The sequence below is a fragment of the Bubalus bubalis genome, chromosome 18 (assembly GCF_019923935.1).
Source record: "Bubalus bubalis isolate 160015118507 breed Murrah chromosome 18, NDDB_SH_1, whole genome shotgun sequence".
Taxonomy (NCBI): Eukaryota; Metazoa; Chordata; class Mammalia; order Artiodactyla; family Bovidae; genus Bubalus; species Bubalus bubalis.
In genome coordinates, this window is record NC_059174.1 from 35,207,158 (window position 1) to 35,232,691 (window position 25,534).

General features: G+C 49.7%; 2 protein-coding genes and 1 pseudogene across 13 annotated transcripts in view; 2 read left to right on the forward strand and 1 right to left on the reverse strand.

Moving 5' to 3' along the window:
• Positions 1-374: 374 nt before the first annotated feature.
• PLA2G15 (phospholipase A2 group XV) lies at positions 375-15,905 on the forward strand. Of its 2 annotated transcripts, none has more exons than XM_044932090.2 (6): positions 375-599; positions 6,672-6,828; positions 9,306-9,424; positions 9,673-9,771; positions 10,296-10,395; positions 12,293-12,625. In XM_044932090.2, the coding sequence occupies exons 1-6, from the start codon at positions 488-490 to the stop codon at positions 12,423-12,425; spliced, it is 720 nt and encodes a 239-aa protein (XP_044788025.2). In that variant the 5' UTR covers positions 375-487; the 3' UTR covers positions 12,426-12,625. The 2 variants fall into 2 exon arrangements, with proteins under 2 accessions (XP_044788025.2, XP_025124715.3); XM_025268930.3 differs by having other exon boundaries at positions 376-599; positions 10,171-10,395; positions 12,293-15,905.
• On the reverse strand, positions 4,829-5,298 carry LOC102408477 (annotated as a pseudogene).
• A 1,883-nt stretch (positions 15,906-17,788) lies between the features above and the next one.
• The window catches only part of SLC7A6 (solute carrier family 7 member 6), a 31,693-nt gene continuing 23,947 nt past the window's right edge, over positions 17,789-25,534 (forward strand). Inside the window, exons 1-4 of one of the 11 annotated variants that reach the window (XM_044932084.2) lie at positions 17,792-18,193; positions 18,540-18,665; positions 18,815-18,940; positions 25,269-25,321. Coding sequence is in view for 3 of the 11 variants with exons in the window: in XM_044932089.2 (XP_044788024.1) it covers positions 18,470-18,665; positions 18,815-18,940 (322 nt within the window). In the remaining 8 variants the exon portion in view is untranslated. The other 10 variants (XM_044932083.2, XM_044932085.2, XM_006047662.4 and 7 more) reach the window with 10 other exon arrangements.

Sequence of the window (25,534 nt, forward strand, 5' to 3'; positions counted from 1 at the left end):
TCTTCCTCAGGCTTGGCCCGGGTAGCTCAGCAGCAGCGAGCTACTGAGTATTGTACCCTGAATTCCCACTTGGCCCGGCGCATCCTAGATCAGGGGAGCGCCAGGAATCAGGGATAAGAACTGCTCATCGCAGACTTAAGATGCGGAGGGCTGGGCTGGGTACCCAGCAGAGGCGGGTTGGGTGAGAACCGCTGAGAGCGTGCGCGAAAGCAGGGCCGAGCCTTTATCGATCGATGCGCTCGGCGTGCAGCGCGGTTAATAGAGTTGGCCAGGGATGGGTAGGGGCGGGGCGGTGAGCTCCGACTGGGAAGGACTACCCTAGCGGCTAGTTCCTATTGGCTGGACGTTTGCAGGAGGCGGGCCCTGATTGGCCCGGCTGCTGTGAAGGCTGCTAGCGGCGGGGTTAAGAACGTCGCTGACTGCCGGGCCTAGGCACGAGACTCGAGAGCTGAGTCCGCCCCTCTGACCCGGAGCTGAGATCCCTGCCATGGGTTGCCTCTGCCTCTACCACTCCACCCTGCTCACGGGTGGCCTCCTGTTCCTCCTGATGCTCGCAGATCCGGCGTTCCCGGCTGGAAGTCGGCCACCGGTGGTGCTGGGTGAGGCGCGCGTCCAGTTGTGGGTCCGTTGGTTCGTGCGTCCGGCTGGATGGGGTGCAGGCGGGGCTGTCTGCATCTCCTCTAAGCACGAGGTGGGGGAGCGTATGACTCTCTTGTCACCTGGGTCGGTCCGTCCACTTCCCGCTATGGTGGGCGCGGGTGTGGTCAAACTCTTGTCACCTTTCTCTGTAGAACGTGGGGCTAAGTGGGAGGGTTATCGCGTGTTTATACATCGGTCCGCGGGGTCGTCTCATTTCCAAGCTTCGCCTCTGCTTATCCCCATTTTTTAGCTGGAAAGACCGAGGCTTTTTTACCCTACTCCTGAGGGTAGGCGGTAGAGTGCCCTCGAAGTTGGCCCCAGAGGCTTCAGCGTTGACTTGGGCTTGGCTAGTAGGCTGTCTCCCTCCACCCTTCCAGCCCGACACATTTAGAGGGGGCATTACTGAAAATAAGCTCTTTGGAGAAGGATTACTCTCCTAACCTGCTGCCAGGGCTTTCCCCTAACTTATCAAATATGTGGCCTTGAGCCTGAGGGAGGAGGCCCAAGGGAATCTGAGGATGGATACAGGTGGAGGGAAGGGTTGAGACCCTTGCTATGAACAGATGTTGTATGGCACCCTTACCCCTGTCAGACCTACTTGGACTGTGCTGTGTTGGGGCTAGGCAACCTCCCAGTCTTATCTCCTCCTCGCTTCTAGCCCAGGGAGCTGTACAGAAGCCAGCAGTATTTCCTTGTGGTGGGTATGGCAGGGATGAGATCTCTGTCTTGGGGGCTTTGGATGCCTCATTCAAGCCATCATTCCCATGAAGAGCTGGGGTTGGCAGGCATTGTGATCCCAGGGGTCCTTCACCAGGAACTCTGGGCCAGGACATGCTCCCTGGGGGATGGTGGGCCCAGGTTCACCATGGAGTTTGGGCATATTTGTCCTTGCCTTCTGTAAGTTTGCAGGATGATCCCCAGAGGTAAGGTCTGTGCTAGGCAAACACAGAGAATCCATCCATAACATCAAGGGTCAGGAAAGGTTTCCTGGAGTACGCAGCTGGAGCCGAGGCCAGGAGAGTTCCAGGCAGAGGGAACTATGTATCAGAGGGAGAAAGCTGAGCAGTGCAGGCTGTCTATAATGGAGTGGGGGTAATAGTGGATGGTCAGGGCTCGAGACTGGTTGGGTCACCTGGATATCACCCTGGGGGCCTGCCAGGAGCATTGTGTGGACCTATGGAGTACTGAGTATGAAGAATGTGGCGTTGGGAAGTATGTGGTCTCTGATTGGACAGATCCTAGGCCCTTTCTCCTGGATTGGTGCTAAATGGACTCATTTATTCATTCAGTTCTTAGTTATCCTCCATCACAGCAGAGGAGCCTCAGGGTGTACCTAGAGACACAGAGCAACTGGAATCCTAACCTGCCTAGCTTCTCAGAGAATGAGGCTATTGACATTAGTCCTGGGAAACCCCATGGTGGGCAGCAGACAAGTTGTTTCTGGGCACAAAGCAGGGAGCTGACCTTGGCCATCAGAGGATCAGCATCCAAGGGTGACCAGTCTTCGTGAGTGGGTCTCCAATTGGTAGTAGAGGAAGTAGAGGCCAGAGGAGGGATACAGAAGGTCCTGGGCAGTGGGATGGAACTGTAGCAAGCTATTTCCACGTCTTCCAGTGTTACTTGAGGTGAAAGGCATGGGGATGGCTCTTTCCCTAGTTCTAGGAAGAGACGCTTTTAGAGACCACATGCCCTGACCAAGGCAAAGTGTATCCAGGCAGAGCAGATCTGGTGACTTCCTCTTTCAGATATTTCCTCTGTGGTGGACACAGTGACCAAGGTTTCGCCACTGCACTGTCTAGTCCACAGGCGTGTCATCTAGGGGCTGTCATGCTCCCCACTTCTGTACCACAGCACAAAGGGAGATAAGAGCCAGTGCCATACCTCCCTCCCGTGGCTGCCCTGAGGACACTGTAGGTCAGTGCCCAAGGAGGGCGTGTCCTCTGCAGAGCTGGGTACACAGCTGGAGCCCAGTGAATGCTCACAAGAGCCAAACACTGGTTGTCCACTTAGTGATCATGGATCCTACATGGGGCTATGTTTGTGACATGTGGGAGCACTGAGGTCTGAAAGGTCACTGGCAGAAAAGGTAAAGGTCACTGGGAAAGAGAAGGGCCTTGAAGGTGGGTTGGTGAAGGAATGGAGATGGGTGGGTTTGAGTGTCACAAGAAGTTGACGGTATGCTGCCCACACGGAGAAGGCAATGGCAACCCACTCCAGTACTCTTGCCTGGCAAATCCCATGGATGGAGGAGCCTGGTAGGCTGCACTCCATGGGGTTGCTAAGAGTCGGACATGCCTGAGTGACTTCTCTTTCACTTTTCACTTTCATGCATTGGAGAAGGAAATGGCAACCCACTCCAGTGTTCTTGCCTGGAGAGTCCCAGGGACAGGGGTGCCTGGTGGGCTGCCGTCTCTGGGGCCGCACAGAGTCGGACACGACTGAAGCAACTTAGCAGCAGCAGCAGCATGCTGCCCACAAGCAAGTAGACACCTGCAGACTGGCTGGAACCAGCAAGTTGATGATCCCCCTTATCTCACCACCAACCCATCAGAAGAATGTCCATGAGCTGATCACGGTCTCTTTGAACCTTTACTATAAAACTTCTTATCACCCTCTTCAAGTTGGGACACACAGTTTTGAGGGCATGAGCCTACCATGGCCCCCTTTGCCTGGCAAAGCAGTAATGCAGGACTCTGTATAGACTGAACAGGTAGAGAAAAGTCATCAGTGGAGCCTGGCCACACCCATCCCCATGGGGCTGTAGCTGGAACCGTATGTAGCTTCTGGAGAGCCATTTCCAACCCAGGGTCCAGGTGTGCCAAGGTGCTGGGGTCCCCAGATGAGTTGCCCTCGGGAATCTGTAGCAGGATTTAGCAGCTGGGCTCTGACCTTTAGTAAGGTCTGAGGACCTTGGTAGTCTGGCCGGTGCCAGCTTCTCTCAACCTTTTTTGTTCATAGTCCCCTTCCACAAGCCTGTCCCAGAGTGCCTTCTTTGGATTTAGCTTTGACTGGTTAAGTGGCCATGTGCACTGTCCTGTTTCTTGATCCTTCTTTCAGAGTATAAGACCCTGCCTATGAAGCTGTAGCTGGCCTCTGTACCCTGACAGCGAATTAGATCTCGGAGACAGAAGTTTGGGTGAAGTAGAAAAGAATAGCTTTATTGCTTTGCCAGGCAAAGGGGGCCACAGTGGGCTCATGCCCTCAAAACTGTGTGTCCCAACTTGGAGAGGGTGATAAGTTTTATAGTTAAGATTCAAAGAGAGTGTAATCAGCTTGTGAACATTCTTCTAGATATTCTTCTGATGGGCTGGTGGTGAGATAAGGAGGATCATCAACCTTCTGGTTCCAGCCAGTCTGTGGGCATCTACATGCTTGTGGACAGCATCAGTTCAGTTCAGTTCCGTCGCTCAGCCGTGTCTGACTCTTTGCGACCCCATGGACTGCAGCACCCAGGCTTCCCTGTCCGTCACCAACTCCCGGAGCTTGCTCAAACTCATGTCCATGGAGTCTGTGATGACATCCAACCATCTCATCCTCTGTCATCCCCTTCTCCTCCTGCCTTCGATCTTGCCCAGCATCAGAGTCTTTTCCAAGAGTCAGTTCTTCCCATCAGGTGGCCAATGTATTGGAGTTTCAGCTTCAGCATCAGTCCTTCCAATGAATATTCAGGACTGATTTCCTTTAGGGTGGACTGGTTGGATTTCCGTGCAGTCCAAGGGAATCTCAAGAGTCTTCTCCAATACCACAGTTCAAAAGCATCAATTCTTCTGTGCTCAGCTTTCTTTATAGTCCAACTCTCACATCCATACATGACTATTGGAAAAACTATAGCTTTGACTAGACAAACCTTTTTTTTTTTTTAGAGAAGTCTTTGCCTTTCTTGGAGAAGGCAGCAGCAACCCACTCCAGTACTCTTGCCTGGAAAATCCCATGGACGGAGGCACCTGGTATGCTGCACTCCATGGGGTCGCTAGGAGTCGGACACGACTGAGCGACTTCACTTTCCCTTTTCACTTTCATGCATTGGAGAAGGAAATGGCAACCCACTCCAGTGTTCTTGCCTGGAAAGTCCCAGGGACGGGGGTGCCTGGTGAGCTGCCATCTCTGGGGCCCGCACAGAGTTGGACACAACTGAAACGACTTAGCAGCAGCAGCAGCAGGTGTTGCTATTATTGGCCAGCAGGTTACTTTACTTGAGAGGGATGAAGTGGGAGGAATGGGTAGCCCCGATACCAGGCTGGCCGTGCTTCACGGGCTTGTAGGTGATGGAAAACTCTCCTAAGTAGTGGCTGATCATCTCAGGCTTGATTTCCACCTGGTTGAAGGTCTTGCAGTTGTAGACGCCCACCATCTCAGGCAGGATGATTATGTGGCAGGTGTGTCTTCACCACCTGGAGGTTCTCCATGGGCGGTGCATCCTTCTTGGCCTTGAGTAGCCGCTTCAGCAGCAGTGCTGCTTCCTCCGCTTACCGCGGTTTAGCTCCCGCTGCTGGCACACACTGTATAGCTACATCAGCTGCTCATAGGCCATGTCCAGCAGCTGGTTGAGGTCCACGCCACCGCAGTAGGTGAACTTGCAGAACCTCCGCTTCCTCTTCTGTTCCACTTCCGTCATCTTGTCGGTTCTTCAGAAAGACTGGACGGACCTTTGTTGGCAAAGTAATGTCTCTGCTTTTGAATATGCTGTCTAGGTTGGTCCTAACTTTTCTTCCAAGGAGCAAGTGTCTTTTAATTTCATGGCTGCAGTCACCATCTGCAGTGATTCTGGAGCCCAAGAAAAGAAAGTCTGTCACTGTTTCCATTGTTTCCCTATCTATCTGCCATAAGGTGATGGGACCAGATGCCATGATCTTAGTTTTCTGAATGTTGAGAGTTAAGCCAGCTTTTTCACTCTCCTCTTTCACTTTCATCAAGAGGCTTTTGAATTCCTCTTCACTTTCTGCCATAAAGGTGGTGTCATCTGCGTATCTGAGGTTATTGATATTTCTCCCAGTAATCTTAATTCCAACTTGTGCTTCTAGTCTTTCCCATTCTATTATTTTCCTCTATTTCTTTGCATTGATCACTGAGGAAGGCTTTCTTATCTCTCCTTGCTATTCTTTGGAACTCTGCAGTCAGATGGGTCGGAGAAGGCAATGGCAACCCACTCCAGTACTCTTGCCTGGAAAATCCCATGGATGGAGGAGCCTGGTAGGCTGCAGTCCATGGGGTCGCGAAGAGTTGGGCACGACTGAGCGACTTCACTTTCACTTTTCACTTTCATGCGTTGGAGAAGGAAATGGCAACCTGCTCCGCTCCCGTATTCTTGCCTGGAGAATCCCAGGGACGGCGGAGCCTGGTGGGCTGCCGTCTATGGGGTTGCACAGAGTCGAACACAACTGAAGCAACTTAGCAGCAGCAGCAGCAGCAGTCGGATGGGTATATCTTTCCTTTTTTTTTTTTTTTTTTTACCTTTCAAGTCTTTTCCTTTCTCAGCCTTTTGTAAGGCCTCCTCAGACAACCATTTTGCCTTTTTGCATTTCTTTTTCTTGGAGGTGCTCTTGATCACTGCCTCCTATACAATGTCACTAACCTCTGTCCATAGTTCTTCAGGCACTCTAACAGATCTAATCCCTTGAATGTGCTTGTCACTTCTGCTGTGGGCAGCATACCATCCATACCATGTTAACTTCTACCTGGAGGGGGTTTTGAAATCTGAAAAATAGCTCAAAGCTATATTGTGTGTGCGCCTTGCCCCAAGGCTGCACGGTTGTCTTCTGACTAACTTTTCTCCCAGGTCTCCCATCCCCTCCCTTTGCTAATTAACTACTGCTTGAATCTGCCCCTTGGAACTCAGGGAAGTCATGAGGCGGAAAGAAGCCTATTTCCCATAACCAAAGAAATGGTGGACACAGAAAGGCTTTTGTGTCCAGGAGCCCCACAGGGCCCTGCTGAGTGTCACCTGCTCTGCAGCCTGGGACAGCTGTGGGGAGAAGGCCGCTGGGTATCCAGCCAGGGCCAGGGCCTCATTCATGCTCTGTGTCCTCCCGCAGTGCCCGGTGACATGGGCAACCAGCTGGAGGCAAAGCTGGACAAGCCGTCCGTCGTGCACTACGTCTGCTCCAAGAGGACGGATCACTACTTCACACTGTGGCTGAACCTGGAGCTGCTGCTGCCCGTCATCATTGACTGTTGGATCGACAATGTCCGGTGAGGGCTGGGGCACAGCAGGGTGCTGCTCCCTGACCTAGTCCAGAGAGGCCTCCAGAGCCTGTTTCTAGCTCATCTGTGCTTCAAGGGACCTCCAGGTCACTGACCTTTCTCCCTTCCCCAATCTGGTCTGCACTGCCTCTGTGCCCTCCCAGCCAGAACTTTCTCCCCTTCCCTTCTCCAGTGCTTCTTGCCCTGTTTGTGGTTTCTAGGCCCCAGTTGCTATTCACAGCCTTGCTTCACCCCCCCACCCCCACCCCTTCCCTTGCCTCTGCCTTGGTCACGCCTGCTTCTCCAGCTGCTTGTTTTTCCTGGGATTCCTTTCCACTTGCTCTTTCACTCTGGAATCTCTCTCTCCACCCTTTGCCTGATCAACTCTCTCCCATTCACTCTTTAAAACCCAAGCCTGGGACTTCCCTGGTGGTCCAGTAGTTAAGACTCTGCACTTCCAGCGCAGGGGGCTCAGGTTTGATCTGTGGTCAGAGAACTAGATTTCACATGCCACGTGGTGCAGCCAAACAAACAAATCTCCACCATCCCTCTCCCCGAGACTGATTCCTTTGTGAAGTCTCCCTGCCACCCCTCAGAGCTCTTAATCTCTCTTTCTGCCTCTTCTAACTTGCATTCCTGGCCTGCCAAACGTAGTTTTCTAGGCTGTTTCTCCCATTATAAGATAGTCATTGATGAGAATTACTCATTATTGAACATAGACACTATATATTTTACGTATTTTCTTCTTTCTTTCTTTTTTTCTGGTCGCATTGTGTGGCTTGCGTGATCTCATTTCCCCAATCATGGATTGAACCCAGACCCCAGCTGTAAAAGTGCTAAGTCCTAGCTGCTAGACCACCAGGGAACACCTCCTCCACTTTTTTTCATTGAGTCTTACAGCAACCCTATGAAATAGTGCTGTAACTTGTGTTACAGATGAGGAAATCTGGAAGCTCAAAATGGTTACAAAATTGTTTGGGGTTACTCAGCTAATAAATGGCAAACTGGAATTCAACCCAGAGTTGTGTATCTCTGAGCTCAGGGTTCCTGAGCATATTCTGAGCACACTGAGCTCCCTGAAGGCAGGGACTGTGTCTCTTTTATCTTTAAAGCTGTAGAACCTGAAACATAATTGGTGTTCAGTAAGTATTTGAACTGAGTGGAATCTTACAAATTAAAATGTTTTCCTCGGAGGCACACTGCCTGGTTCCAGCCAGTTCTCTGGGTGTCCTGCCTTTCCCTGTTGTTTATTTCACCAGCTTTCTTGACTCTTTCCTCCTCCTTGTGTGATCAGGGCTATTTCTAGGATGTTGATCTGCATTTCTATTTTTGTGGTGGAGACGTAATGGTCTCAGGTAATGCCAGCAGGAGGGGCAGACTCACCCTGAGAGGGGCTTGTCTACCTTTCTTGGGCCCCTGACCTGTTGGGACTTGCATCCAGACCAGATGTGCTTTGGCCTTCTAGAACTTTGTTGAGTGGCCATTGGGATCATCTCCAGATCACCCTAGAGAGAGTGGGTCCCAGGACTTTTATTTGGGCCAGTGTTGGGTACTTATCAGCTTTCTGTGGCTGATCCCTAAGGGTGGGTGGGACTCAGGACTTCTGGGGACTGCAGGTCTAACCTGTGTTTCTTCGGGCACCTTTGCCTTCTTATTATCAGGGGAGGCTAGAGCAGAGGTCCTGACCTGGCACAAGGCTCTCCTCCTGTCTCCTACCACCCTGGCCCCATCATTTCTCCAGGCCTTGCCCACCAGCTCACACAGCAGCCACTGGTGTTCAGGGTTTCTCTGTCAGGTTTCTTTGTATGTTGCATTCATCATCTGCTTTGCCCTGGGTCATGTTAGGGTGGATGGTGGGAACTGAATCCATGGAGAGGAAGTGGTGGGAGCCTGCAAAGTTAGGCTGCTTGAGTTTTGGGGTAAAGTGTGATGTTCATTGCAGAGCCAGGCCTGGCAGCCAGGTCTCTCTCCCCACAAGATCTAAAATGTGCATTCTCATGTGGGTGACATTGAGGAGAAGGGAATATTCCCCGATGGGTTCTGGAGCCAGTCTCTGGAGTGAGCCTTGATGGGGTCCTCATTTAGATGGGCTTACTCAGATCTGTGGGCTTCCCTGGTGGCTCAGTGGTAAAGAATCTGCCTGCCAATGCAGGAGACGCAGGTTCAATCCGTGGGTCAAGAAGATCCCCTGGAGAAGGAAATGGCAACCTACTCCAGTATTCTTGCCTGAAAAATTCCATGGACAGAGGAGCATGGCAGGCTACAGTCTATGGGGCTGCAAAAGAGTCAGACATGATTTAGCAACTAAACAACAACAACAACTTGGATCTATGCTTTACAAACTTGCTTTGTTACTTTTTGGTCTCTATACATCTGACCAGACTTGAGGATGGGAAGGGAATATGGCTCAGGCCCCAGGACAGTATTGGGACATGTCAACTTTGGTGTTGCCTCTGGGTCACTGGTTCAGTATCCCTTCCTGGCAGGCTGATCTACAATCAAACGTCCCACACCACCCAGTTTCCCGAAGGTGTGGATGTGCGTGTCCCTGGCTTTGGGGACACCTTCTCAATGGAGTTCCTGGACCCCAGCAAAAGCAGTGTGGGTATGTAGCCCTTCCTCATGCCCCCTAGGGAATGGAGATGGAGATTCTGAGGGATTCCTAGAGTGGGAGGAACCCTGCTGGTTTGAAGAGGTGGCTTGTGAACCATCTCTGATCCATGTGGGCACAGAGCTGTAGAGCGCTCTCCTGGGGATCTCCTGGCTGTAGATGTCACAATCTCCTTGGTAGGCGTGGTATGGCTGGCTGACAGTGGCTGTACTCTGTCTAAACCTAAGCATTTCTGCCTATAGGTTCCTATTTACATACCATGGTGGAAAGCCTTGTGAGCTGGGGCTACGAACGAGGCAAGGATGTCCGGGGGGCCCCCTATGACTGGCGCCGAGCTCCAAGTAAGTGGCTGCTCTGGTTTCCTCCCAGAGGCCATGGGAGGTGGGAAGGAGGAGATCACAGCCACCACAGGCTCTGGGCCTTCCCTTACGCCCGAGTCTCTGGCATCCAGCCCAGCCGTCACTGCTCCCATCCCTGGTCACCCTGTTCTGTCTTTCCCCGACCCTCGGCCCAAGATTTCCGGGCCTCTGAGCCCTGGAAATAGCAAATGAGGCAGAGGAAGAGGAAAGGAGCTCCTCTGTTTGCTCCCTTTGTGGAAATTGAGGGGAAACCAGACCCCCTCCCCTTGGAATTTTCACACTCTCCCCACCCGTGTAGTCCTGGGTCTGGCCTGAGACATGGTCGGTGGTTCAGGCCCAAGGACCCTTCCTGCCTAACCCCCGCCTGGCTTTGGCCTGCAGATGAAAACAGGCCCTACTTCCTGGCCCTCCGCAAGATGATCGAGGAGATGTACCAGCTGTACGGGGGCCCTGTGGTGCTGGTAGCCCACAGTATGGGCAACATGTACATGCTCTACTTTCTGCAGTATCAGCCACAGGACTGGAAGGACAAGTACATCCGTGCCTTCGTAGCACTGGGTCCGCCCTGGGGGGGCGTGCCCAAGACCCTGCGTGTCCTGGCCTCAGGTAAGATCCCACCTGGCCCAGCGTCAGGAGGGCTGGTGCTGGGGGTGACACAGTCTCTTTCCCTCTCTCGTGTCTTCCTGGGCCACCCTCATGTCTCTTCTCTTGGGTCCAGAGCCTTCCCTCTCCAGAGTGGTATTCTTTTCCAGATATCTCTTTCTAAAAGAGAATATAACACTACCTCTAAATTCACCTCTCTAGTCGATGACTTTTGTTATCTGTGTAAGTTGCTTGCAGCATGTATGTAGAGGGACATAACTGTTGGTCATATAGGGCACACATGTACACATACACAGACACACAGACACACACACACACACACACTGTGTGGGCCTGGCTGGTCTAACTTGGTTTGATCCAGAATTTTCTGGAGGAGGGACTTCCCTGATGGTCCAGTGGTTAAGACTGTGCTTCCACTGCAGGGGGTGCAGGTTCAATCCCTGTCAGGAAACTAAGATGTCACTGCCAAACAATAAAAAATTAAAAAAAAAAGTTCTCTGCAGGAGACTTCTCCCTCTCTTTGACCCCCCTCCTCATTTCTTCATCCCCACCTTCACCCCAGAGAAGAAAGGCTGGGCTTCGGCTTCCTGTTTATGAGTTACACCTCCCTCTGCAGCCGCAGGCAGCCTCTGTGGGCAACACAAAGAGGAAGCAGGTGCAGATTTATCCGGGCCCGCTTGCTTGGCAGTTGGGAAAACCACCTCCTTCCCTGTTCCTTTCCAATCCACCTGCCTTTTCACAACTGTTAGAACCTGGCAGCTGGAGCCAGAGGGCTTTCCTCCCTCTGCTAGGACTGGACGTGAGCCCCGTGGCCCCTGACTGTGGGAGCCGTGAGCCAGGGGCTGGGCCAAGCATCTGATGAGCGTTCTTCCTCAAGTGACCAGCACTGCCTGACCTGCCTGTTGGTCACGTGATCACTGTGATCAGGCTTCTGTCCGTAGTGACCCTGAATTAGTTGGACAGTGGATCCATTTATAGTAAGGACTCATCACACTGTCTACTCTGTCCAGCCTGGACCTGAAAGGACAGATGTGGGCATCCTCTGAGTTTGAGACAAGTTGCTATAGGGGAATTCAGAGCTGGCCCTTTCAGAGCTTCCCCATGAGCCCCCTTAGAGCTTTGCTTCAGACTCTGGGAAACTGCTGTCAGGCAGGCCTTGGCAGTCTGGGAGTGGGGGTGGGGCAGGAAGGGTGGCAGTCATGGACCCATAGCTAGGGATTCCCTTTCCTGAGGGGTCCTGGAACCAGGCCCTGTCAGGCAGAACTGAAGGTCTGCCGTCAGAGAGGGGGTGATGGGTGGCCCTGGATTCTGAGTAGGACACGGGGTCCATGTTTCCTGCTTCTCCTCTGGAGATCTCACTGGCTGGTGATGTGTTTGTGTTGTTGTCATTTCTCTGTCTGCGGCCTCCCCTCCTGCCCTGTCTCCTGCAGGCCCGGGTGCCCACATGCCAGGTAGATGGATGGATGAGACCAGGGCTGGCTTGGCTGTAGGTCTGAGCATAGGAAGGGAAAAAGGTTTATAAAGCTCCATGTGATAAAAGATTCAGAAGAATGGGTCTCTGGGCTGCCAGCCTGCTGATTCACCTTCGACAGGGTCAGTGCATACTGGCCAGGTGATAAGTACTCTGAGGAAGGTATTGTTTTTAACCACAAATCACCCCATGGGTGTGTGCTCTTGAACCCTTAGTGACAAAATGCAGAAGGAAAGGAACGAGTCTTGGTCATGTGCTTCCCAGGTGGAGCAAAAATACAGGGAAATAGGGGAGTTGTCAATGATGTTCACAGTGTAGCAATGGTGGAGTGCTGGCTGGGCACTGGCTGGGGGCTGGCAGGGGGCCTGGCGGTTAGCACTCTGCCCAGCTAGTTGGCATTCCTTAGCAAAGACTGACCTAACCCCACAGGAGACAACAACCGGATCCCGGTCATCAGGTCCCTGAAGATCCGGGCACAGCAGCGGTCTGCCGTCTCCACCACTTGGCTGCTGCCCTACAGCTATACCTGGTCACCGCAGAAAGTCTTCGTGCGCACACCTAAGGCCAACTACACGCTGCAGGACTACCGCCAGTTCTTCCAGGACATCGGCTTCAAAGATGGCTGGTCCATGCGGCAGGACACGGAGGGGCTGGTTGAGGCCACAGTGCCTCCTGGCGTGCGACTGCACTGCCTCTACGGCACGGGGGTCCCCACGCCAGAGTCCTTTGACTACGAGAGCTTCCCAGACCATGACCCAAAAATCCACTATGGCACCGGTGATGGCACTGTGAACTTGCAGAGTGCCCTGCACTGCCATACCTGGCGCGGCCTCCAGAAGCAAGAAGTGTCATTGCAGGCACTGCCAGGCAATGAGCACATCGCTATGCTGGCCAACACCACTACCCTGGCCTACCTGAAACGTGTGCTTCTTGGGCCCTGATGGCCGTGGTGGGCAGGGCCATGGGGTGACCCAGCCGCCGCTGCTGATTCTGGCTTCTTCTCCCATGGCCCACAAGTTTAGTGGTTTGTGACTGATCATCTAAACTCCTAGATCTTGGGTTGTGAAATGGGGAAATGGTGTTTTTTTATCCTTCCTCTCTGGAATCGAGGAAGACATAGTCTGGACTTACTTGAGGGACCCTTGATGGCAAGAGTGCTACTGCTGGTGGAATTGTGACCTCAGGATAGCTCCATAGGGGGACTGACTGGCACCTGGCCCCACTCGCCAGTGCTGGGACCGTGTGTTCTTCCTACCCCCGTGGCCTTTTCACACTCGCCCACCAGGCCCTGACTCCTCAGCCTTTTGATGAGGGATCTTACTGGCCTGTGGTCCCTAGGATGGGCTCCATGTCCCTAGGGTGCACCTTCTCACACACTGGCCACACGTTGGCCTGCTACTGGCCATGAGTGGCTGGAGCTGCTGGATTGCCTGTGGCCTAACTGCTCGCTCACTCCAACTGTGGCTTTCTGGGAGCTGCCCAGTTCCCCCTGCAGGCAGGGGTGGGTTGTTGTCTTCTCCATGTGTTCCCAGTGTTCCTTGAGTGTTCCCAGGGCCTGGGGCATTAACTCCTACCTCTCTTACCTCTAAGAACAGCCTAGCTCAGGGCTGGGGACGGGGTCCCAGGAGCCCTGATCTCCATGGTTGGGCTGTGCACACAGTATTGATGCTATCTCCCTTCACCCTGGGGCTGTGGGTCAAGGATGAGAGCGGGCCTGGTGCCTTGCCCTTTAGGTACTCATGAAGAAACAGAACTCAAGGAAGCAGCCAAGGCCAATCAGAGCCGCCCAGAGCTGCCCTCTTGCTAACCTGCCACATAGCTAGCTGCCCTGCCCTAGGGTCTCTGTAGCACCCACATAGGCTGGCACAGGACTGAGAGGAGGTGGGACTCTTGCCCACTCTGCCCAGCACCTATCTCCAGCAGGTAGCTCAGTGCTGTTTAGTCAGCAGGGACAAGCCCAGAAACTTGAGTGGGCCCCTGAGAAAGCCAGGTGCCTTGAGGGACCCCTGGGGGTTTTCTTCCTGCTCCAGAGGCGCTGCATGACTCTCCCTGTGACAGGAGGGATGGAGGATCAGGATCTGCCTTGGTGGTCTCCAAGTGGGCGACGGCCAAGACTTGGGTCTGGCCTCTAGGGTGGGGCCCTAAAGCCACAGTCAGGCTGGACTGTGCTTCGCTCCTACAAGGTTTCTGTGAAGTGGGATTTTCTCTGTCACATTCATACCTAGCATCAGTTTTTCCCTTTGTTCCTGAGTGGGGGGCCCTGTATGGGAGTCTGAGCAGGCTGTACCTCGATTCTGGCAATAAAAGTATTCTGGATGCTGTAAAATGCCCTGGCCTAGCCTCTGCTCTGAGCATGAGAGGAGGGAGGTAGTGGAAGGTGAGGGGGCTAGAGAGGCAGGTAATCAGGGGGTTAGACCCTGACCTTTTGTGGAGCCTTGATGCGGTCTCACAGCACCAAACTGTGGCTCCTGTGCTCCTCTTTGGGCTTTATCCTCCTGCCCTCTCTCCGGGCATCTAGTTCCCATCCTGGGACTGAGAACCAGGACGTGAAACATTCCTGTTGGAGAGAATCTCCTGTCCTCTCCCTGCACCTATCTGGTCAACAGACCCCAAATGCCACCTGAGAGCTGGCAGCCAAGGGCAATTCTGCCAGTCACTCTGGCTGGACTCCCCTTCCCAGCCTTTACCCACCCTCAACTTACAGGTCTCAGCATCCTTGGAATTTTTTAGGATGCCACCCTCCTACTTAGCTTCATAAGGTCATCTGCCCACCATCTGTCCATCTTTGGGGACAGGGTAAGACTGAGGAAGGGGGAGAGACCAAGATGGGCAGAGACAGGGACTGAGAGACTGGGGAGCAAACGGAGATGGATAAGGACAGAGGAACAGAGTGTCTGAGACAGGAAAACATGCATAGGGATGGGATTCAGGCCTGAATTCTGTTGTGCAGAGCTGAGGGCCAGTGTGAGTGGTGGGAACCCCAATTCCTGCCTTCTTCAGTAGGAGCCTGGCTAGCCTAGGTTTTAGGCATCAATACATCCTGGGCCAGTAGAGGGCGATCTGAACCCTCTCACTACACCAGTTACTGGCCCAACCTGGAAAAATGTGTTGCTCTGAGGGTTAAGATGTCTAGAAGTACATTGGATGTATTTCTAGAAATAGAAATACAGCTGGATGTCTAGAAATCCAGCTGCATCTCTGGCCTTACCCTCAGGTCCTGCCCAGCCTGTTAGCTATGCCCTGACATCTTATCTGATACTCACTGCCTTATAGCCATCTTCACCCCTGGCCTATTTCAACCCCACTTCTACCCTCGGTTTCACAGCTGCAGAGAAAGGATATGGAGTCAGAGCACACTTCAGGACTGGCAGACGGGTTCAAATATGAGCTTTACCAGCTCTAGCTAAGTAGTCTGACTCCCTGAGCCTCAGTTCATTTGAAGAATGGGTATGAATAAATGTCCCTTCCACGGTAGTCCTGAGGAACACTGATGGTGTTACAGAACATCTGATGCAGCACTTGGTTCATAATAGCTTTCAGGTGGCAGGATGCTGGCAGGGTGTGAGACAGTGAAGCCCGAGGTTTTGGGACTTTGCAGGTCATGTATGTTGCTGATACAAGGACAAGTGGACTGGCTGCCATTGAGTGACACAAGTATCCAGAGCCCTTCCTCTCCAGGCCAGGGAGGCAGGAGGGACTGATCCGGGGGGCAAAGGGTCAGACTCTAATGATTCCAAATATATACAAGCAGACATACCTCAGACATACTGCAAGTTCATTTCCAGACAACTGCAATAGTGAGTATCGCAGTAAAATGAGTCACATGAATTTTTTTTTCTGGTGCATCTAAAAGCTGTTTACACTATAGCCTATTAAGTGTGCAGTAGCATTATGTCTAAAAAAATGTACATACCTTACGTTAAAAATACTTGATTGCCAAAGAATGCTAACCATCATTTGACAAAATCGGGTTGCCAAAAACTTTCTAATTGTAAAAGATGCAATATCTGCAAATCACAATAAAGCGAAGAGCAATAAGACATGTTATGCCTGTACTCTCATTCACATTTAGGGAAAATAATCCAAGCAGCGAGCGCAAGGAGGGCAGCACCAGTGAAAGCTTTTCAAGGATCATCATTTCAGGTCTATAGGGAGGAGATGGAAGGGCTTTTAGGCATTTAGATATGAAATCATTCCAATCTCTATTTTAGGAGCACAGCTTACTCTGTGGGGAATGGATTAGAGACAGATAGGAATTGGAAGGCTCTTCTGGCTGGGAGAAGAAAATCATGAGATGGAGGGCCTAGGGGCCAGGAAGGGTCATCTTCTGCAGGGTCACTGCCTGGTGGGGAGGTTTTTTGTGTAGTCAGTCTGAAAGGAGAGGATGTGCAGTTGTGAACATGTGTCTGGGGGAAATGCCTCTATGGCCTAGAAGAGAATCATGGCTTGAGGTGTGGAAGTTACGGGCTAAGCTCAGCTTTCCGTGAGAACAGGAGGCCCTAAACACAGCCCCGGAGCTACCAGAGGAAAAGGATCCCTAGAAGAAGACAGAGGAGGAGGAACCAGAGAGAGGAAGAAAGGAAGATGCAGTTCCAAAACGAGTCAGGCAGGATGAAGACTGAAAACGATCCTCACGCCTGGGCCCCAGGGAGGCCTGGGGTTTACTCTGGAAGCCCGGCGGTGTCTATGTGTCTGTGGGGACTATAAAAAATGCGCGGTAGTCGGAAGTTGCGTCCTGGGTCTGTGTCTCCCCAGGGTCTCTAGTAGCAGTGTTGGCGGCGAACAAAGTATGGAGGCTCTTCAGAGTTCCTCGTGTGAGCTGTATGGGGTACCCCCCCCCCCCCACAACCGGGAGTGTGGCCCAGGCCAAGAACTACAGAGGAAACGCGTGTGGGGTCATTTAGAGTTCCCCCGCGGATGCGTCCTCTCAGTGGCCCAGAGAGTCCCTTGAGTCGGGGAGCGGACATCCAGTCGGCGAGCATGGCTGGGCCCGGGTCACGGGAGCCGGGACCGCACCGACGGGCGCCGAAGCGCAGCCCGCTGAATCTCTGAAGCAGCTGCGGCCTCCTGCTGGCCGGAAGCGCCGCCGCCCGCGAGGCCCGCGCTGAGCCGCGCGCTCTGTCCCGACGCGGCGCGCGCTATCGCGATCCGGCTGCGGGTGACGTGGCGGGGGCGGGGCCTGAGCGGTCGCGGCGGGGGCGGTGGCAGTACGACCGAGCATCCTGGAGGCGCCGGGCCACCGCGAGGTAACGGGCCGCGGGCGGGCGCGCCGGGGGAGCGGGGCTGGAAGAGCGCGGCAGGGGGCTAGGGGGCCGGGCGAGGGGAGCGGGGCCCGGGGAGCCAGGCCCGGGCCGCGCCGGCGCCGCGTGCGGGATGCAGTCCCGGGAACCCCGCGCGGGCCACGCAGGCCGCGGGCACGTGAGAGACGCTGCGCGTGAGCTCGCTCCCTCCTGAGGGGAAAGCCGTGCGTGTGAGCGGGACCTTGAGCGTGAGGGGAATTGCAGAAGTGTAAGGACTGAGTGTGTGAGGAAGACGCGGCGTGTGTGTGTTTGTTGGAAAGAGAGAGAGTTGGTCTGAGGGTGACTCTGAGTGTGCGAGACGCAGTGTGAAGGTGACGCTGTGTGTGAGAGAGACCCTGGGCGTGAGCATGACTCCCATGAGTGTGCGAGAGACGGAGAGAGGAGATGGTGAGAGGCCGTGAGTGTGAGAGAGACCGCGGTCAGAGTGGCCCCGAGTGTGGCCCTGGGAACACGAGAGAGAGCGCATGTGGGTTTCATGCTGAGAAAGAACCTGTGCTGCGTGGGAGAGACTCAAACTGAGCATGGCTCACGGGGCAAGACTCAGCATGTGAGCGCCTGAGCCGAGCTCTCTCTGTGGGGGGGGGGGGGGGAGTTCGGCGGAGGAGGGGGGGGGGCGCACAGGCTCCTGCTGGGCTTGGAGTCTAGCCTGTTGGAGGGAGGACGGTGTGCTCCTCTTAGTGTCTTCACATTCCGTCATCTTGTTTGATCATCTCATGTTAAAAGGAAGGCGGTATTTGTGAAGCATTCAAAGAATTCTTCACTAAGCACTGAGCAAACTGGGCACCACTGTTATAGGCAGTGATAAGCAGGAATCAATATTTAATTTAACATTTGTTTTCGAATACATCTGTGTGCAATGGTCTGTGCTTGTAAAAAGAATTCAATCTCTGCCTTTGATGGGGGCAAAAAAAAAAAAAATACTGCCAACAAATCTAGCGCCCGGTGGCAGAAAGTTCAGCCAACTGGTGCTTATCTCTGAGGACTGATGCCTGATTTTGAAGATCTGGGAGGAGCAGACTTTTGAAAGCCTGTGAGTGCTTCCTGAAATCATTTTCAACTCTCTTCTTTTCTTGCTTGGAGGCCCTTGAGTAAACGACCCAGGCTGCTTGCAATGCTGAGGTCCTGCTGTGTGCTGGTGGCTCTTGCTTGCTAACTTTGGTCTCAGATTATCATTTAAAGTTCTTTATGTTTGATTTTTCTTTCGTGACAAATATGTGGGAAACCGCAAGTCTGATGTTCTTCTATCTGCCTCCTTTCCTGTCTATGAAGGTATTTTTATTACCACCTAAAAGTAAATACCAGTTATATGGCTGATTTCCCTGGCATTTCTTGGTACAGGAAATTTCCTGACCTATGTCCTCTGCTTCCTGTTGTAGTCTCCAGGATGTGTGGATACTTTTCTATAAAAGTGACTGAAGTGGTGCTCATGGGACCTGGGGCAGAGGAGCTGCAGTTGTCTAGACATGCATGGTTTGAAGTGACCAGGCTAGTTCTCAAGACAGGTATTCAGTTACACCCCACTGTGGGTGTGATGGGACTTCCAGTGCTACCCCTGCTGGGCATGTCAAAATTAGATTTTACAAAAGGAAATAGGGTCTTGCTGCTTACTAGGTTCATGTTTGGATAAATTGTCTCTCACTTTTTGTTGCAGAGATTAATTCGACAAGACAGACACTTGGAATTAGTCTGACTGGGGAGACTTCATTTTCTTCTTTGTACCTGACCATTTATGATGAAGTGGCTTGTGAAAGTGTGATGGTTGCTTATTTCCTCACAGGTGAATAAAATTGCTCTGCTCTTCCTTAACTTTCTTGGATCTTTGTGAGTTGTAAAGAGTTTTAGTTACTTGAGTACAATGTGGATACAATAATAATGAAGAGAATGGCTCACACGTAATTAATAATTATGTAACACTAAATTTTATTAGATAAATTATATATTTATTATATCTCTTTCTAAAGAGTAATTGTGGTGGTTTATAATTAATGATACTTGCAATGAGCAAGTAAAAATAGGAAACCAAAGCCATGGAAAAGACTAGATATCAAGTATTGTTGAAAAGTGAAGATATCTGTTCATTGTGATTGGGAAATGAGTTAGATCTTGAGTTTCCTGGTATCCTAGGTGAAAACTCAAATGTAAACAGTCACATAATTTTCACTATTTATGAAATAATAAAGTACAATAGTAAATAAACATAAATAATAAATATATACACATATAATTTAAGTTTAAGCATTAAAAATAGCAATGCATTTTCATCGTGAAGTTTTGTAAAACTCAAAGAATTAAAAAAAGGTCCTCTGTGTTGTCACCGCATTTAAGATTTTATCTTTTTCGACGGCAATTTTTTTGGCATAGTCATCAATTATAAAAGTTTTCAAATCTAGCTTGTAAAATATTCTTCATAATTGAACTGTGAAAGATCCACTTTTTCCCCCCAGAAAATTGCATATGTTATTTTCATGGTTAAATTTTCATGAAATTTTAGTGGTCTGGTGAATTCTTTATTATTTGCCTCAGGAACTTGGAAAATAGGAAAAAAGCTATCAGAAAGCTGTGTCTGTGTCCTTACAAGTGGGGTTTAACACTAGTTTCTCAAGACAAGAACGGGTGCGTGGAATTGTTTAATGGAATTTGTCTTTAACAATGATTTTAGAAACTTTTAGAGAAAGGGAGACTAAGACATACACACTCAGGGACACAAGGAAATGTGTGGAGAAAGATGTCAGCCAGAATGCTGAGGAAAAAGGTGGAAGAACAGTGTTAGAAACAAAGATTTGTGTTAGAGACAAAGGGTATATGAGCCAAGACGTTTGTCTGATGAGCTCTGGAAGCCCTGGACTCCTTCGGTTTCTGGAAACTGCAAATGATTCATTGTGACTGGACCATGGGAGGGACTAGTCTGCAGCAGGGGGTCTAGTGATAAGGCCCTGCTAAGAAGTTTGAAATTGATCCTAAACCTCTCAAGCAGCAACTGAGGAAGGGTTTCTAACTATGGTCTGATACCAACCAGCTCAGTAGATAATAAGGTTATTCTGTGGTGCAACTGAGGAGCCAAAGCAGTCTTTTCCTTTTGTAAGTCTGTTTCCTACTCCTGAGCTACATCCGTCTCCTTCATGGAGGTAAGCCCTATTGTTGAAGGCTCTTTTTTTTTTCCCCTCAGAATTCACATAATTTTAGCCAAGAACTATGTTGGGGCCTTCCATTTTCAGGTGTTCTAGATCCTTGCTGATTTTATGTTAACTTGTTCTATTGATGACAGAGAGGTGTCTTGACATTTCCAACTATAATTATGGATTTATCTGTTTTTCCTTTCAGATCTATCAGTTTTTGCTTCGTGTATTTTGAAGCTATCCTGTTGGAGGAGATAGTTTCAGAATTTTCTTCTTGGTGAATTGACCTCTTTATCATTATATAATGTCTCTGTTTATCTTCTTACTCTGAAGTCTTTTGTCTGATGTTACTATAGTTAACTCCCCGTTTGTTCTGATTATTGTTATATGGTTTTTCACCATCTTTTTATCTGTAATTTATTTATGTCTTTATATTTCTAGTGGGCATCCTATAAATTGCATATTGGATTTTGCATTTTTATCTAATCCAACAGTGTCTGTCTTATAATTGATGTGTCTAGATCATTTACATTTTGTGTTGTTATTGATGTGGTTGGATTAAAATGTGCCGCTTTGCTAGTTGTTTTCTGTTTTCTATTTCATATGTTCTTTGCTTCTGTTTTCTACCTACTTTTGGACTGAGTATTTCTTTGATCTGTTTTAGCTGTACTGTTGGCTTACTGTTTATACTTATTTTAATTTTTTAGTGGGTGCCCTAGTTTCTCAATGTACATCTTTAATTAATTACAGTCTATCTTAAATAGTATTTTTCCATAGTACATATGTATAAATATTTATTAAGTTGTACAGTTAGAATTTGTCCACTTTGTAGTTTATATGTAATATCTCAACATATACCTTATATAGTATTACATCATTTTCACATATAAGAACCTTACAATAGTTTAACTCCAAGTTCTTTTTTTCTATCTCTGTGCTGTTTTCATACATTTTACTTTTACATATGCATTAACACTGTATTACTACTGTTTTTGCTTTAGGTAGTTAGATAAATTCTAAAGCAATTAAAATAAGCAAAAATTATATTTTTAATATTTATCTCAGACTATTTGATATTGTCATAGAATTCTCTCTGTTTTTTTTTTTTTTTTTGGTTGTGCCTGGAGGCATGTGGGATTTTAGTTCTCTGACCAAGGATCAAACCCGTGTCCCTTGCAGTGGAAGTGCAGACCCCTAATCACTGGACTGTCAGGGAATTAATTCCCTGTCTTACAACTCTTAGGTGCTCTTTTTTTATTTCCCCACTTCTGATTCTTAAGGTTTTCATTTCTCTGCTGAAATTCCACCTCTGTTCCTACATGTTGGCTAATGTTTCCATTAAAGCTTTTCATGTGTTAATCATAGTTATTTTCAATTCCCTATCTCATAGTTGCAATATCTGGATCATCTCTAAGTCTTGTCCTGTTGATTGATTTGCCTTTTGATAGTGGGTTGTTTTTCTTGCCTTTTTTAGGTGGCTTGTGATTTGTTACTGATTGCCAGATAAAATATGTGGGAAAGTAGAGACTGAGGTATATACTGGCAGAGGGTACAGGTCTTCTTTTGCTAGCCTGTTAATGTGGGGGTTTGAGTCAGAAATGAGTTGGGTTTGGGTTTTGTTGTTGCTGTGGTTACCTTAGGTGCACTAGCGGCTTCAAATTCCTCTGCTGTTCCTTACCGTGTGTGTGTGTGTGTGTGTGTGTGTGTGTGTGTGTGTTTAGTCACCTCTGACTCCTTGGGACCCCATGGACTATAAGCCACCAGGCTCCTCTGTCCATGGAATTTTCCAGGCAAGAACACTGGAGCAGGTTGCCATTTCCTACTCCAGGGGATCTTCCCGACCCAGGGATCAAACCTGCGTCTCTTGTGCGTCCTGCATTGGCAGGCGGATTCTTTACCACTGAGCCACCTGGGAAGTGCCCCCGGCCCTGAGAGTGGATTTTTCTCAGTGTTTATGCTCCACCCTCAGCTTTAGGTCTTCTTTGTGCACCTGTGCCTCAGTGCACACTCTCCCGCAGCCTTGTTGCTGGATGCTTGCTCACCTGGTGGTGGGGAGTAGAGGGGTTCTCTGTTGTCTTGGATCAGCCTCAGCCTTAGGCAGGCCCTGTTGCCGTGAGCCTGGGGAGTGGATCTATCTGGGTGAGCCTGCCACCTCCTATGGTCTGGACCAGAATTTCTGGCCCCTCCCCCAGCCAAAGAGGGTGGTTTTATTTTTCTTTCACTCGGTCTCAGCTGCCTTGGGAGTGACAGAGTTTGCCCATTTCCCAGGGGTTTAAGATTGTATTCTTTAGAGAAGGGAGCAGGTGGACCTTTGTATTTTTCCCAGAGCAGTCACTGCTTTCCTCCTCCAGGCCAGCCCGCCTGAGAGGCTTTCTCTGACGCTGTATTTCCCGTGAGCACCCACTGAGGTCTCACTGGAGAAAACCCTTGGAGTGTCTATGGCTTTTAATTGACTTTTATTAGTAATAAATTTCTAAACTTGACCTTTAGTAATTTATTAAAAATTGTACCTAAATTCTTCTTTCCTGCCTGTATAGTGGTTCCATCGTTCTCCTTCTGCCACAGGTAAGCCAGAGCTTGCATCTCTCTGGGGATACTCGTTTTTCCTTAAATTTCAGTCTCGTTGGTTGGCCTGTAACCTCATCTCGCTAATGACTTCAAGAAAAGTTATAGTTCTGTAGATTATCTGTTTTTTCTTGACATTGGAGTGGGAGTGATGCTTTTCTCAGCTTGCTATATCTTAAGTGAAAGTTAAAAGTCAAGGCAATTACATTTCCCATTGTTTTAAAATTTTCCAGTGAAATGAGCTTACCTCTCTTTCTCCCCCCACCCCGTGATAAAATATTTATTTGGTCTTTGTCCACTGTTCTGTCACACAGCTCCTGAAATTTCCTTATAAGAGCCATAGAGGCATCTTTTATTATAATATTAGTTTTGTTCCCAGTTCCTCAAATAGCTCCAGATCAATAAAGGTTAAATGGATATCTTTTGTTATTTATATAACAAGCCTCTTTCAACATTCATGAGTCTATGTCAATGAAGTGACTTTTGGAAGCATCTAGATCCTCTGAGGATGGGGGTTGCTTGCCCCAGGAACCAACCCTGTGATTAGAGGGTTGGAAGTTTTAGTTAAGGTCTGACCTCCTGGGAAGGGAGAGGGTCTGGAGGTTGAATCAATCACCAGTGGTCAGTGATTTGATTAGTGTTGCCTTTGTAATGAAGCATCCAAAAGGGCAAGTTTTGGAGATCTTCCCATGCCTCTTTCTCCATACCTTGCCACCTGCATCTCTTCCATCTGGCTGTTCCTGACTTACAGCCTTTACAATAAACTGGTAACCTAGTAAGTAAACTTCCTGAGTTCTGTGGGTTGCTCTAGCAAATTAATTGAACCTGAGGAGGGAGTAGTAAAACCTCTGATTCATAGCTAATTGGTCAGAAGCAAAGGAACAACTGGACTTGCAATTTGGCCTCTTAAGTTGGGTGGGAAAGGGCTGTTTAGTAGGATTGAGCACTTAACCTGGGGAATCTGTTGCTGCCTTCAGGTAGATGGTGTAAGAGTTGATTAAACTGTAGCAGACACCAGATCTGCTTGGTGTTGCAGAACTGTTTGGTGGAAAACATACACGCCTGGTATCAGAAGTCCAAGCCCCAGCCCTCTCCCTGCCAGCTAGGGTGATAAATAGGGGAAGGCCAGGTTCTCTGCTTGCCTCCATGTTGGGGTGAGTGAAAAAGTGCCACCTAAGTATCTTTGCACTTTTTTTTTTTTTTTTTTTAAGGAATGTAAGGGAGGGGAGAAAAAGACCTTTTCCCTTCACCCACTTTAGGTTCCTTGGGTGGGGTGTTGTAAATTAGACTGGTAAAAGACAGACTGACGAGAAAAACAATCAAGTTTATTAATATGCATAGAGTATACACATGAAAGCACTCACTGATGAATGAAGACCCTTCACCTGATTCATGTGAGTCGGTAGGCTCCTCTGGTGTTTCCTAGTTTTGTTTTCATACATATCTGAGCTCACCTGACAGATACGTGAAAACAAATATTTTCCCACATGCTTGCAGAGAGTCACCTTCATGGCTTGGTGCCAGGAATGAAAGGCAAAGTGGTGCTGCCTTAAAGCCAGGCCTCATAATAAGCAGAAGTAGGCTGGCTCAACCTCTGGGAGTGGGGGAAGGGTTATTAAAGGCCCCAGAGAAGCTTTTTCACTCGGCCTGAGGTCTAGACTCTCGAGTGGGGCTGGGGCAGGTAAGGCAGGAGTTTTGAATGGGGCCTGTGGAGATTGGAGTTTTCTACTCACTCTTGAGTGGCTGTGGTTCACTTGCTCCAAGCTCCGTGAGGCAGGACTCCAGCATACCCATTTTTATGACTAGATGAAAAGCTTCTGGGAAGATGATGTACTGTTCCCATTCTTATTCCTGGAAGTTATCTCTGTGACCTTAAAGGACTGACTCCTCCTGGGTGGAATCAAGTGGCCTATCAGATTCTTTCCTCCTGAAGATGAGGAAGATGAACTAGGGGTTGGGGATCTGAATTCCCAATTCCTAGGGCGTAGGAATTGAGGGAGCGAGAAGGTTCTGCTGAGTGGAAGATCAGGAAGGTGCTTGCCTTCCTCTGAGAGATTCTGGGTTTTTCATCCGTAGGTTGGTATGGGATCCAACTTCCTTGAGGTTCTGGACTGGCCCAATCGTTATCCAAAAGTAGCAGTGAGTGTGTGTGTGTATGTGTGTGTGTGTATGTACATGTGCACACCATCTCCCTACAGGTTGCCTTCCAATGCCAGATCTGTGGATAAGAGGAGCCTTACAGTTTTTGTTTGGCTGTCAAAGTTCTGGGTCCTGTTAAGGGGAAATCTCTTTGCACCCCCAGGTGGTAGTGAGGGGTGTGCTGAGGAGGAAAGCAAATAAGCCAATAGCAGACGAGTCTCACGTTAGGGTGCCCCCTGGATGCTCTTTCTCCTTCTGTTCTTATTATGTTATCCCTCTCTTTAGGGCACTTTTGAAAAAGAAAGGTTGATCGGGCAAGCAGCAGTGTGGGAAGTAAGGTGAGTGTTGTGGACATAGCAACACATGGGTGTATGTTTTCATGGAGTTTCTCTCCTTGGTCCAGTCTCTGCAATAGTGTTATGCCCTATCTTTAGGATCTTCCTAGCCCTTCCCATCACATGTTCATGTTCTTTACTGGCCTGAGAGTAGCTATAGAGCTCTCCACATGTAGCTAGAGACTGCAGAAGTGCCTGTTTATGTTTGGGCAGAGG